This window comes from Nuphar pumila, chromosome 6 (assembly GCF_984573655.1).
Source record: "Nuphar pumila chromosome 6, dmNupPumi1.hap1.1, whole genome shotgun sequence".
NCBI lineage: Eukaryota > Viridiplantae > Streptophyta > Magnoliopsida > Nymphaeales > Nymphaeaceae > Nuphar > Nuphar pumila.
The window spans coordinates 82,996,735-83,011,401 of NC_143254.1; the positions used below are offsets into that span (position 1 = coordinate 82,996,735).

Genomic DNA, 14,667 nt, shown 5'->3' on the forward strand with positions numbered 1-14,667 from the left:
TTGAACCTACCATAGACAACCCTACATCCAGGTCCTATAAGGATAACATAAACCAAACTAGGACCAGGCCTTGTAGAATGATAATTTTTTTAATGCTTTTTTTACATTAGAAATTTGTGGTTCGTATTGGGAACTTGGGTGAATCCTGGGTCCGGTATGAAATTTCGTAAATGATATCCGACTCCAAGTGCTAATTGGATCTTATGGGTCCGACCTGCTTAACTAACCAGAACTCGCTCTTTATTACCCAAAACTTACTGGATCTGGTACAGGTCAAGACCGGATCATACCCAACTCGTTGACACCCCTTGTTTTTCCTAATCCATTGTCAATCCTAGGCATATGGATGCCATTGAGTTGAGACTTCAGAAGAGATGGATGATTTAAACAACTTGAATGTAGGCATTACTAAATCCTATAGACTCAGATGTAGCATAATCATATTTGGATCCACACTTTACCAAATCCAGATCTAATTGTTTCTTTACCCTTATAAGATGCACATCTAAAATATCCTTACAAATTCCTCATTGGGTTTTGGAGCTGAGCCCGATCCATTAGGGTTGAAAAAGGACCAGATATGGATGGCTATTCTATCCAAATCTGGCATATTATTTCTAAATTTGGATCCTTTAAGTAAGATCCAAATGTGCATTCAAATCAGTCAGGTTCACTTAATAAGATTATTTTCAGATTCAAATTAGTATTTCATGCAGGATTTAATTTGGATTCAGATCAAAAATCGATCCAATTAATTTTTTTACATTGAGGAGCATGTTTTACTGCATCAAGTATCACCACATATGGTCTGGATCCAGACTCAATCTCAGATAATCAGATCTTTATTGGGTTCAGATTCAGACTTGGATCAAATGCACAAAGTTCGGATTCATATTCAGATCAGACCGGATCCAGCTCGTATCCGATCTGTTTTCGGGCCTACGCTCCAATAACGTCCACGGTTGTGGGCATCATTTACGGTATTTTTGGTGCTGAACCCTCCAAATGGTCATGGCCCATCCCATTAATTATTTAAATTCAAACGACCGAACTCTATAAAATGCATGTTGTGAGTTGACATCACCTACCATTCAAGGACTCTTCTCTCTCTCTCTCTCTCTCATGATCATCATCTATCAGCCACATTTCAACTTAGAAGTTGGAGGCTGGAAATTAAAATAAAGAGAGAGAGAGACAGGTGGCTCCACTTGAAGTCTTGAACTACAATTCTCCATCAACATTAACTACCATTCATACTAACTTAGACCGGCAGATTGCCTCCTCTGCACTTCATCTATCTCTCTTCCCTACTCTCACTAACAAATTAGGCACCAATGGACAGACTGGTTAGGAGGCAAAGGAGTACTATTCATTGGAAAGAGGCCACCGATTCCATATGCACTAGTTTGGTTCCTTTTACAATATGGATTTGTGGCATGTAAATTCCCCCATCTTCATTTTGCCACAATTGAGAATCAATTTGATATCTAAGTTCCTGTTTTTCTCTCTGTTTTGTAGTTTGCTTGAGTTTGAGATACGGGTACTATGGTTCATCCAAATTGGTCCTTGGACCCAATTCATCAAGGCTGCTACAAGCTAGCTCAGTCTTTGTGGATCAAATACAGGTGAAGGATGAAGCAGAGAGAGGGTTGATGCTTTTTGGATTCTCTGAGAGACCACAGTTGAGCTATGAAGCTAATTGGACTGTCTCTAAATCTCTGTTCATTCCTGCCTACTATCGCCAGGTAAACAAATTTTCTCCATTCTTGGTCAATGATTTTCAAAGATTAGTAGGGTTTTTTTCTAGTTCATTACGTTTTGAGATCTTTTTTCAGCTCTACTGATTGAGCAATACTTTTTTTCTAATTGCTGAGTTTCTAGGACCTCATTCTTTTCTTCCCACTTCAAATTTTTCTTTGTTGACTTATTTCGATATTTTACCGCATCAAAGTTTTTTTTCTTTGTGCATTATCCATTATTTCATTCTTGGTGTTTAGATTATCCACTGTTTTCCTATCTTTGGTGCATCTTATCCTGCTTGCTCTATTACTCTCTCTATAGGAAGTAAAAAATAGCTGTTTCATTAATCTTGGTAGCTTTCTTTTACCTTTTTTGTGGTAAAAAAATGAATGGTTCATGATATTTCTTTCGACCACTTTATGTTTGTTGTGATCCGAATCTGAACTTGCATCTAAGCTTTTAAATTTTAATCATGTTAAAGGGGTTTCACTTGATCTTATCACTTCTGCCTCCTTCAAATATAAATGGTTCTAGAAACTTGCAAGAACCTTCTACGTGTTCTGTATATGTATAGAGAGGACCGAGAGGTGTCCAACTGCGTTAAAACAAATAAATAAATAACTATATATATATATATATAAGAAAAAATGGCAGGTGACTGACCAAGGATCGGTTGGTGAAACCATGTTTAAATAAGCCTATTTAACTTTGAAAAGACAGCGGAAATACTTTGGGTGCAATTTTCTCCAAAAAGGGAAATACTTTGGTGGTGTTTTTGTTACTTGGTCACTGGCTAATCCTAAATCTCATAAAAAGAGGCAGCGGCATTCAACAAATTTTTTATTTTTTTACAAAATTTTCCAAAGTGGCATCACATTTCAAAAAAATTAAATTTGTTTGGACACGAAATTAGATGTCCAAAAGCCAAAGCCATCTCTCTCTCTCTCTCTCTCTCTCTCTCTCTCTCTCTCATCCTTTTTTTTCTCCTTTTTAGTTTGATGGTTTTATCTCGATATTAACATGTTTTTTAAAACTTTTTATATGTATAATTTTAAAATGTTTACATATTTATTAGATTTTTTTAAACCTTAGATTTGCTGGTTTCTCAAGAATTTTCTGTTAATTTTTGTTTAATTTGTCATAATGTTTTCCTCGTTGAGGAAATCCAGATACCAAGATTCGTGACATTGCTTCCCATCAAAGGAAGCGTCTCTATCTTAGGACTTGCCATAACCCTTGTGTCATATATGGCAAGTATTGTCGTTATTTTGAATACGTTCTTGAAAAAAATGCAATATTTTGAAAATATTGTCTATTTTGAAAATATACACATTGTTAACATGATATTGGCTGATAAGAAGTTAAAAACACTTTTTAAAACTTTATATAATTTATATCTTTTATAATATTGTTCTTCACATTGTTAGTTGTATTGTTTGTTTATTCAATTGTTAATTTATTCTTAATTTGTTTGAGCAAGTTAAAGGTTACTTAATATGTTGCTTTATAGTTCAACAACACATTATTTCTCTATTGCTTATTGTTGATTGATTTTATGTTGTATACATGTTTTTTCATGTTTTTTTATTGTTTTTTTTTTTTTTTGAGGTATCGCCCAGGCCCCGCCTAAGCCTTTTTAAGAACTCACCGCCTAGGCTCTACCTAGCGCCTATAACAACTAAGTTTGGTTGTAGACTAAAAATATCAAAAACTGAACTCTATCCTAATCAGGATTCTATGAAAACAGCAAAAAGTAGTAATGCACTCTAGTGAGAAAACATTTGACAATTCCAAAAGCTCTGAAAAAACGCAAATGCATAGGAAAATGATAACAATGGTGAAGAAAAGGAACAAAGAGTAGTCAAGGAAGAAATGCATCCCTTGCAAAATAATACAATGGCCAGATCTATATTTTATTTTTAATTTTTTTTTATATTTACCTATATTTTTTAGAGATTCATCCAAAATACAATATGTCCCGGAATTTTCTGTTGAGATTTCCCCAAAGCGGGATATGTGGCACTGTCCAAGATACGAAGGCCAAATTCAAAAGGATTTATCTGCTACAGGTGTGCAATAAATCGTGTTTTTTTTCTTTGGTTAATCTAACTATATTGATGTGATCTACATGATCCATTTAATGAGGATCCACACTTGGATTACTGGATTTTGACATGTAATTAGGTTTTTTTAGCAATTAAAAAATCAATAGTCGTGATTGTATCAGATTTTTTTATTTAAATTTAAAAAAGTACATTACCATGCTTAAAACAACTACGCAGCTGAAAACAATTTGCACCAATGAGATTTCAGGTTGATTGTACCTACAATAGTCACGTCACCTTGGGACATTGCAAGTTCGAATCCCAATGGTATATGGTTGTATAACAGGCAGGGGTCTGCCTAACCTCAGCTTTATCTGTCGAAAAAAAAACTAGTCAGAATCGGTATCGGCCCTGAATTGATTTACAAATATATTCATGGAATCGCCTATTCTTATTTTGAACTGAATCGGCCAATTTTTTAACCAGCAGATGACACCTGCCACAAAAATATTTAAAATATTTTGGTTTCGTATCGGTTGATACATTATGAATCGGCGGCAACGATACTGACAACAATGATTTTAACATATCTCTCTCTCTCTCTCTCTCTCTCTCTCTCTCTCAGGGCTTCTCTGTTTGGTTAAACCAAGGATCGTCGATTAGAGCGAGATGGAACGTAGCGACGCCTGAAATTGACGACCCTCTAGTTGTCTTGCTCAGAGGTGCGAAGGACGAAACTAACCTTCTTCTTTTTACAAAATGACTGAAATGCCCTTAATTTGGTTGAGCTTGTTTGAAGGAGAAGAAAGAAGGTGCCATTTTGTTACTCAGTTTGTGACGGTTTTAGTTTTTACCGCAGGTGAGAAGAACTACAGGCGATGGCTGCGAGATCCAAAGAAGGCTCTTGTGGTTGACTCTATTCGTCTAACCAATGGTAACTCTCTTAAGGGTATTTTTGTCATTCTGCACATGTTGCATAACGCCATATTTGGTGGTTAGGATTCACTTGGCTTTGCATTTACGTCTTGATTGGGTGGACAGAGTTGTGTAGAACAGTCTTGTTTGGACACTACTAGTGGTACACAAGGGTGTTCTGCATAAGTCAAGTCTCTCTCTCTCTCTCTCTCTCTCTCTCTCTCTATATATATATATATATATATATATATATATATATATGAACTGAACATATTAGGTCCCATTTCTCATTCTGCCCTATAGTTTTGAAGTGTGATGATAGATCTGAACCTTTAGATGTGTTTAGCTCTATTTAGTATTTAGTGAGAATCTACTCTCGGATCATGTTTGTTCGACGAAAAAACATATTTTTATGAGCCAGAAAAGACTGGTACCTTCATAGCCATTGATTTTGGATAACCAGAAAAAACTGTATACAGGTCAGATTCCGGTTATCCAAAACCTGGTTCCACTAAACAAAACCTATAGATCACTTCTATGGTGTTAGATGTGAGAAAAAAATGGCGCATTACTATATATATATATATAAGCATATTTTACATTTTCTGGTTTTATATAGCTTGTATTTTCTCAAAATTCCCAATAAAACAAGATTTTCAGCACCGAGATCTGTGGCATTGGCTGAAAGAGCTTCAATACTGAGTGCTTGGGTCTAACACTCAAGCCTATCGGCGAGCTCAGTCAAAGTCAATATAGGCTTGCTTTTGTTGAGGAACTAGAAGCACGTTTGGAACTCATGGTGAATTTGGTCAACTTAGTGGACATCATGCTAACCAAAACCTGATTACGATTCTGTATAAAAGTTGTGTTTGGGAGCAAAAGAAACATGATCAAATTCATGGATTCTAATGCTTCACCTGGTAGAGGAAGCATTGCTTGTGCCCAAATACGACCCATCTTCAATTGTTATAAAGCTTCCTGACTCTGTTTTTACTGATAATCAAGGGCGTGGCGAGGTGAATTACACTGTGGGCATAGATGATAACTACTACATCGGGGCCGTTAATGTAAACTCGAGGACCGTTAAAGCGATGATGACCGTTGATATCACATCCATGGTGTATGATACGAGTAAGGCAGAGTCCCAGTGCTCGACCAAGAACGGGCTTTGCAGGCTCAAGCTTCTCTTCCCCAATACTCGCTATGCAGTCCTAACCACGCCTAAGGATGTGAGGGTATGCATCTTAATCAACAATGCTTTACAAGGTTTATATTTTCACAAGTATATATATATATATATATAGTCACTAGAATATGAGAACTACCGTGTGAACTGAGCATTTCCAACGTACAGGGAGACTCTAGTGCTTGGTGTGTGGAGCTTTCTTACGCTGCTAGAGTGGTTACATACATCCTAGTATTAGGTAGATGGACCCTTTTTCTTGGTTACTTGATATCACATACAGTTCTTCTCCAAATTTTAGCTCTTGGGAAGTCATGAGATGCATTGTATGTGTGAACTGATGCAGGGCTCTTCGTTGTACTCATATACCTTTTTCTGAAGTACTTTGGAGCCATAGAATCAGACAGAATTGCACAAGATGTTACAGAGCGTGAAACTAGTCCCTTGGTTTCTCCTAAACAAACAACCATAACTTTGTATGGGGCGACCGACGAGGACGGCAACTCGGGTGTAGGCAGCTCCTCTGATGACCTATATGACGGAAAGATATGCGTAATTTGTTACGAAGAGCCACGCAACTGCTTCTTCGTCCCTTGTGGCCATTGCGCTACATGCTACACCTGCGCACAGAGGTATGCAGTATTGGACTCTGCAGTAAAACCTAGTGTTTAGCATCAAACAAGACAAGATCAAGTTCATGAACTCTTAACATTTCTACTGCCAACTTTCACAGTTCATCAACTTGGCAATGTTTCTTTTGAAGCTAGAAAAGTTCATGAACTTGGCCAAGCTTTGTCTGTGTCAGAGCTTTAAATTAGGCACAGATCTGTTTTTTTTTTAACTGAAAGTTCATTCTTTTGCTCTTTTTCAGAGATCTGATTAGGTGATTTTGTGGTTTTATGAATTACAGGATAGAGGGTGGTGACGTTAAACCGTGTCCAATTTGTAGAAGGCCTATTCACAAAGTGAGAAGATTGATTAGCCCCTGAAAGAATTTTCGTATGAATCTTATACCGCACATAAAAAATTATGTTCTCCACTTGGTTCTCTCATTCACCTTCTATTCTACGTTTTTGCCCTTGAGAATTAAGTTGAGGTTTAACTTCCAGATTCAGTGAAGATGATGGCATATTTTGTATTGCTGTGACATCGATGTAAGCTAGACTTTCAATTCCACTAAATTCCCTAATCCAAACACATTTAATGGAATTTAGCAGAACTTGTCTTGATTCAAGATGACTTCCCGAGAAGGTTAACTGTAATACAAGGTCTCTTATCTGCGAACAAGCCCATGCAATCCATCCAGCGTGTTGTGTTTGATCAAATATTGAATGAAAGATCAAATTCGTCTATAGCTAACACAAACAATCCTGAATTTGCAATCGTGTACGTAATGAATATCAAAATCCTACATACCAACACCAATGCGCAATGAGAAGAGTGCTAAAAAGATGCACTATGCCAAAAGACATCAGGAGGACAAGCACATGAGGCAAAACTGATTAGTTGGATGAAAAATGACTAGATGCAGTATCAATTCCAGCTAAAAAAAGGTTAATATGTTGCTCCCTGGAGTAAATCACTGATTTAAATAATTGAAGAGAGAGAGAGAGAGCATTACCACATCAGCATATAAATAGGAAAAATTCTGCAAACATTCACAAATTCCTAACAAATACATGTCCCATTTTTTTTGTAGGCCATATCACAATTTTTATCATAGAATAGGGAAATGATCTAGCAAATCTGCTCAAAGAACAGCCAATAATATGTTCCTGCCAATTAACACCGAGATAGAAAACGATTGCAGTTTCTGATCAAATCCAAGCTATCAATTCACAGAACTTTGTAAAAAACAGCACCCCTTAATCAAAACCTAATAGAATTGTTCCATTATATTCTGTGCTTGGCACACAAAGAAGCATATAATGTCATACAAAAAGTATTGGCACCACAAGACGTGTAGATAAAACAGATCAAACCATATACATGATCGATAATGCAGATAATAAAAAGGGTTTTTTTCTACAATAGTCCCTGACAAATTCACCCTAACTTTTTTGTGCTTTTCAAGGAAGACCTTAAATTTTTATTAATCATTCCAAAAAGCAGCCTTAACGAAGGACACAACCATCCTAACATTGAAAAAGGGATGGATTTGTCTATAAACCCATAAAATAGGGATGATTATAGAGAAAACCCTAAGATAAAATTCCATGCGCTTGGCCTAAGGTCAATGTGAAAAATCAATCCAATTTTAGAACATTAAGCAAACCCCATGATCTAAATGAAACAAAATTCGGCTTTAAACTGAAATTAAAAGAGAATATTGTACTCCAGCTTTTGAAGATGATGAAAAGAACACCAAAGTTCCAAGATATAGATGCAACTAACATAACTGGACATCTCTCACCTTCAGTATAATTAGAAACCCTCATTACCCCATGTGCGGTCCTACAATATCGCACTTTTCAAAAAAATTGCAATTACTGTGGTTCAAAATGAAAAATATAGCTGACACACTACTTCTGGCGACTGTGAGACTATCTACATTACTGATCGACTATGGAAGACGAAAAAGGCACATCGACTCTGGAATTACGATATCAACAACTTAGTAGTCTTAAAAATGAAAATTTTGATTTTTATTGAGTGGGTGCTCTCCTGCCGCATTGCAGAGAGGTGGCAATAATTTTCTCTTAGCTGAAATAGAGACCCAATTGTAGTTAACACCATGGGAGAAAACACATTTTTGCATTTCCAGAGAGAAAATTTACTTTTTGTGATTACATGAGCTCAAGAAAGAAAAGTAATTATAGATTGCATTAAAATATCAAAAAGCCAACTACTACTCATCCATTACCCCTACCTCATATAAACAACTTGTCGTATTTTTCACTTCCTTGGATTTTTTCCCTATTTTGGACAACTTAGCAGAAGCTTTTAGCATCATCAATGGTTTGTGACCTTTTGCTGCCTGCATTTCAGCAGCCTTCTCAGACAACTTCCTTTTTCGCTTCATCGGGACATTCAAACTTGCATCCTCTGCAGAAAAAATATCATTATTAGTAACCGCCACAATGACCGATACTCCTTGAGGACAAAATTCCAAGAGATCTAATTCTAATGTACAGGATGTAGATGTCCTGTAAGATGCCATAACACCATCAGTGGATAGACATAATCAATAATGTGGTCCAAAGCCTGGTCATCCTGTAATGATAGCAGTTCTGCCATTCCATATGGAAGAATGGCCAGCTCTATACTCGCTGCTGAATCAACATGAATGTTTCGATCTTGCTGGAGCTGAGAGGATGAGATTACAAAAGAGAAGCTATATATTTCTCTGTAGATGTGTCAATGCATGATTATGGATCTGGGGAGTCCTCACCAGATCTAATCAGATAAATAGACAATCTGGTGATTTCAAATATTACACATTAAAGGTCAAAAATATCCGAACTTGATCGCATGTCAGTGTAGATCAGATCAGTAAGGGGCTAACAGCTGACACTTCTAGACCAAAATAACTCAGATTCAGTTATATATAGATATAAAACTAAAGTCTGTAACCCCAATCTAACCACCATTTCCCCTTAAATGTTAAAAAAAAAAATTATATAAATAATGAGGCAACAGAGAGATTTGTCAAAGGCTATATGTAGATCAGAAGTATGTTCTTACCTTGTGTAGGACTTGTTTCCACGTTTGTCTCTAGCCCATTCACTCTCACTTCCTCTGAAAATGGTGACTCAGAATGAGTACTCTCATCTAATTTTGAAGGGCATTCAACATAGTTATCATGTTTCTCTGGAGAATCTGGCAAAGGTATTGCAGGCAAAAAACATAGTTCTTCCTCTCTATCTGAGTCACTAAAGGCTGAATTCTTCTCCACTGTCATAATATCAATTTCTTCATCTTCATTGACTTCTGATGTTTTCTCCTGCGTAATATCATTCACATAAACAGCATTAACTTTTAGAAATGCAGAAAACAACAATAATCGCTCCCAACCAATCATTTTATAATCACCTTCTCTGTTTCAGGCATTAAATCAAATTCATCTTCTCTTTCTACATACTCCTCATTTTCTTCAAGCTCTTTAAAATCAGGAGCAAAAGCACTCCAGTTTTCAGTGTGATCTTTAGCCCAGATATACACCAATCCAGACATGGAAACAGAAGCCACCAGTGGCTGCAGGGGATGCCATGAGAGATCAGTCAATGCTTCCTTTGGACCTTCAAGCATTTTCACGAAGTGCCCTGTTCTGGCCCAGATATATATCTTGTGTTCTCCTTTGCTAGCTGAGGCACCAACTACCCACTCTCCGTCACCACTGAAGCATGGAACCTTCCATTGGATACGTGTAATTGAATCCTGAAACTCGCGGAACAATGTCAAACACTTGGAACCCACCCATTTCAGCTTCTCAATATATTTCATTCCTTCAGAACATTCACTAATTTCATCAAGTGTTCTTGATGCCTCCTGGTGAGGAAGATGATTTTCAAAAACACGCATGGTACGATCATTTGAATTTATGAGTAAGTAATGCCCATTTCTACTGAAAGCAATATTCTTAATCACAGAACCCCCAGGAACAGAAACAACACCTTTCACTTTTCTATCATTTGTATTCATTATAAGTATCTCTCCTTTGGAATTACCAACATATATTAAATCTCCATGCTTATTGAAACTTGCTGATGATACAGTAAATGGAGGAGATCCATCAGCAAATTTATTGCGAGGTTGTGGTATAGAATCACTGCCAGCATCGGGTGCTGAAACTGGAAGGACAGTTGTGCTACCAGTATTCAGGTCAACAAGAACAGGCGCAGATGCAAGGGGGCAAGCCAAGCACATAGACGGCCTTGAAGAACCTGGATGTAGCCGGGCATGAAGTGTGTTTTGCTGCAAAGGCACACGGGTGATCTTTTCTCCACTGACAACATCCCAAAGTGTTAGAGACTTGTCAACAGCAGCAGCAAGGATAAGATGTCCATATTTTGACCAACATACACTTGTTATGGGAGCAACACAATCATTATCACGAAGTTCCTTAGCAATTCCCCTTGTTTCAAAATCCCAGATAACACAGCTCCCATCAGCACAGCCAGCTAGACAGACATTAAATGGCAATTCAGTCAATTCAGTAAATGCAATGCAATCAAATAGCACAGGCCACACAGGCTACAATTCGATAATGGCATTCTCAAATAATATTCAAGAGTTATTTACATTCTAGAGGACAGACAATTGCAATATAGATGAAACAACACAAAAATGCAAAAGAACACAGTAAAAGTGTCATGCATGAGCATGATTCATGATATTCCTGACTCTCCAAACTAACCACTCTCAATGTAGACATGTTCTGAATTCACGACAAAATTTCTACAGTATTGCTACACCAGCACAACAGCGCCAAGCTGTGTTGACATAAAGAACATAAACTTGCATCAAATACCAACAAGATGCATCCTCGTATAAACAACCAAGCAGCATACACCAATCTTTGCCAAATGGGGAATGCATAGATGCACTTGCTCACCCAAAAAGGTAGGATAAGTCAGGAAATTAGTTTCAGGGGTACAATGAACGTTCCCAGCTTATCCTGATAATCTGAAACTTCAATAATCCCTTAAGAGGATATCTTTCATGCTTCTTCAACGCGATATGAATAATGTAGGATAAGCATGCGATCTTTGAATCTTGTGAGATATCTCAACATGTATTTCATGTTGAACAGTAGCTTATGTCAGTAACAGATACAGAAAAACATAACTATGGTATAAAGAGAGCAAAAGCTGAATCCTGTTACTTTCTTCTCCTAAATATGGAGATAGTCCAGGGTCGAATAAGAAAGCTGGACTGCTTAGAGTTGCAGTATCCTAACTGAGGGCTCTCAGGTTTGAAATCCACTGGGTGTCATTCCCTAGCTTGAGCATCAGGAGAGAAAAAAAGGATGGTCCAGACTCCAAACTAAGCATCCCAAAGCACCAAACCGAAAAACCATTGTGCAAACTGAAGGTTATACGATACAAATTCCATTCCTGTATCCATAACACAGTGCATGCACAAACTATTCCTCAGAATTAAGCATATTTGCAAGATCTCAGGTTCGAATTCCATTGGGGACTATTCCCCAGCTTTCACTATCATGAGAACAAGGATGGACCAAGCTGAACATTCCAATACACCGAAAAACACAAAACCATTGTGCAAAATTGAAGCCTATAACGTACAAAATCCATTCATGTATTCATGCCACCGTGCATGCACAAACTATTCCTCGAAATTAAGCATATCCACACATAAAGCACATAAGAAAAGCCTAATCAAAGGACCAAAAATTTCCATGCAAACCAAGACCCAAAGAATTGTATCAAAACCACTAAAGGTGCCAAATTTCCGCAACAATTGTCCACAAAATCAATGTGAGGACACGATAAAGAAGCACTCGTCGCATACGTACCCGCAAGAAGAGTCCCTCTGCGATTGAAAGAGATGCACTTCATCACGCCATGTTCAAGATACTCCTCGATCACCTCGGGGAAATCCCCCTGTAACGGATCTTCACGCAGAACCAAACACAACCAGAAAATTTAACCCCAAAAAAACAGGAAAAGAGGAGACCAACGAATACATAATACAGCCAAACACCTGAAATTCTCGAACCAAGATGAAAACCTAAAAAGCCACGGGAATTTACCGATAAAGGAGACGTTCATCGTCGTCAAAACTTAATCTTGCAGGCCTAATCAGATCGATTTTGTCTAAAAACCGGCGAAAAGGGAGCTATCGGTGGCGAGATCGGGTCGCCAACCCCCGCGAGATTCGAGCTCCGAATCGCTTCCCTCTGCGACGTCGATCTCCCGACGGTGCGCTTACTGATTCAGAGAGGGAGGGAGAGAGAAATTCCCGCCCTCGATTTTCTCCACTTCCCCGCAGAAACCCTAGGGTTTATGAATGCCCTTCTTTTCTCCCCTTCCCCGCTTTAACTCAACCGAGATTACCAAAGGGAATTTAATTGTTAATGACGACCATAATTTCCAGATTAAGGAACGACCCGACTCGGTTTTGTTTCCGATTCTGTTTATGCTGGCTGGACTCGGTTAGGGAGACGTGTTTCGTGAAGGATGTAAATGGGTCGGACATCCGGCTCATCAGGGAGCACCCGATCCCGATCATTTTTTAGTGGGATTACCTACCACCGGAAAATATGCAAGTGAAGAATCTTATTTCCATTAACTCACTCTTAGGTGGGATGACAACATATTTAAGAAAGTTCAAGCTGTGATTGTTGGTTAGAGGGTTAAGGGATATGACCAACTTTCTCAAGTTTCAAGGAAGCAACATTCTCAAGTGAGAATGCATTTTCTCATATTTCACTAAACTTGAGAAAGCTTTGTGATTGTGATTTGCAATCACAAACAACTTATAAAAAAAAAAACTTTCACATGGCATTGCAAACGTGTCATAAGTTCTACCTTTAATACAATCTTATTTTTACATAAGTGCTACATGCAACTAGAAGACCTTGCATGACATTGCGAGTGAACAAGAACTATTTCTGGTATTGCATGTTTACTAGTACATATTCAATTGGTTGTGCAACTTTCTTGATATACAAATATTGGACATGGATACAATCAAGGTTGTAAAAAATCTCTCGTAACCCATATTGTTCAGACCCAAAATAAGATACATATCACATTGTAACAATCAAATGTTTTAAATAAAAAATAATAAAAAAATCATAACACAATAAACAATGATGAATTGCATAAGAAACTATAATATCACATATCAAAAAAAAATGTCTCATAAATGGCATGTATAAAACATCTAACATTCAATAAAGATAATATGTCATAAATGGCATGCATATCTCAGAAAAAATGCAAACTATAAAACAATATACATATTAGACAATGAAACTAGGAGAAAAAGTCACAAGATCCAATAATAGTGTGTGTTCACAAAAAACAAAAAACAAAAAACAAAAAAAAATATCATAACCAATAACCAAGTTTTTTCAAAATTTAAACAAAAATAAACTAGATAACGGTAATCATGATTATCATCATTGTCTTTTTCCTTTTTTTTACAAGAAACTTCCCCAAATTACTCCTAAGCTTTTAAGGAATGAGTATGAACTAGTTCATAAATGGCATGCATATCTCAGGAAAAAAAATATGCAAACTATAAAGCATTATACATATTAGACACTGAAACTGTAACGACCCGATCTGGGGCCTCTCGAGCTCAGGTTCGTGGACGTTAGTTCCCGGAGGAAATTTACTCAATAATCTAAAAAACAACTCCAAACCATGCCATATTTTTTTTTATTTAATAATTAAAGGTCCATACATTCATTTTTTTTTCAATAATCATCCAAATGCATAAATAGAATAAAGGAGTAGAGACAAACCATACTTTGATGTGGCAGAGTCGTACTAAGTCCTGTGAGTGATGGCATCAGTCCCTGAACCTACAGTTGTAACTAAAAAAAGGGGGTGAGTCTATAAGCCATTAAGATTTCATTTATAAATAGGCACGACCGTTGCAACTGTAATGAGCTCTAAGCTCTTAGTCTTAGTTTAGTTTGTTATTTTACACACATGTTATTTATGAGTTTTACCCTCTTTACCACATCTTTATTATCATTTTCAAACGTATCTTCTACTCTAATCGGTTATTCCGAACATATCATCATCGGACGTAGCAACCCATATAGACAACTCAGAGTCTACAATATTGGCTAAACATATGAACCAC

The 14,667-nt window shown here is 37.1% G+C and overlaps 2 protein-coding genes across 2 annotated transcripts; one reads left to right on the top strand and one right to left on the bottom strand.

Annotated features, from left to right (window-relative positions):
- The first annotated feature begins 1,332 nt into the window (after positions 1 to 1,332).
- LOC149834976 (E3 ubiquitin-protein ligase APD2-like) lies at positions 1,333 to 7,145 on the top strand. The gene is made up of 8 exons (XM_090011632.1): positions 1,333 to 1,434; positions 1,519 to 1,745; positions 4,411 to 4,507; positions 4,645 to 4,719; positions 5,706 to 5,935; positions 6,055 to 6,124; positions 6,230 to 6,515; positions 6,794 to 7,145. Exons 1-8 carry the CDS (start codon positions 1,335 to 1,337, stop codon positions 6,870 to 6,872), a joined length of 1,164 nt encoding a protein of 387 aa, XP_089867758.1. The 5' UTR covers positions 1,333 to 1,334; the 3' UTR covers positions 6,873 to 7,145.
- A 1,448-nt stretch (positions 7,146 to 8,593) lies between these two features.
- On the bottom strand, positions 8,594 to 12,835 carry LOC149834977 (protein RBL-like). The gene is made up of 5 exons (XM_090010353.1): positions 12,599 to 12,835; positions 12,362 to 12,460; positions 9,916 to 11,003; positions 9,568 to 9,826; positions 8,594 to 8,928 (listed from the first exon to the last, which is right to left on the bottom strand). Exons 1-5 carry the CDS (start codon positions 12,615 to 12,617, stop codon positions 8,732 to 8,734), a joined length of 1,662 nt encoding a protein of 553 aa, XP_089866479.1. The 5' UTR covers positions 12,618 to 12,835; the 3' UTR covers positions 8,594 to 8,731.
- Positions 12,836 to 14,667: the final 1,832 nt, after the last annotated feature.

What these genes read in the sequence shown, in the direction of transcription:
- LOC149834976 (XM_090011632.1), top strand. Translation starts at nt 1,335, where the DNA reads ATGGACAGACTGGTTAGGAGGCAAAGGAGTACTATTCATTGGAAAGAG. An exon ending in TCTAGTTGTCTTGCTCAGAG is followed by an intron (nt 4,508 to 4,644) that starts GTGCGAAGGACG and finishes TTTTTACCGCAG; the next exon opens with GTGAGAAGAACTACAGGCGA. An exon ending in CTCTATTCGTCTAACCAATG is followed by an intron (nt 4,720 to 5,705) that starts GTAACTCTCTTA and finishes CTGATAATCAAG; the next exon opens with GGCGTGGCGAGGTGAATTAC.
- LOC149834977 (XM_090010353.1), bottom strand. An exon ending in TAATGCCTGAAACAGAGAAG is followed by an intron (nt 9,827 to 9,915) that starts GTGATTATAAAA and finishes GATATTACGCAG; the next exon opens with GAGAAAACATCAGAAGTCAA. An exon ending in GGAAACAAGTCCTACACAAG is followed by an intron (nt 8,929 to 9,567) that starts GTAAGAACATAC and finishes TTTTTTCTGCAG; the next exon opens with AGGATGCAAGTTTGAATGTC.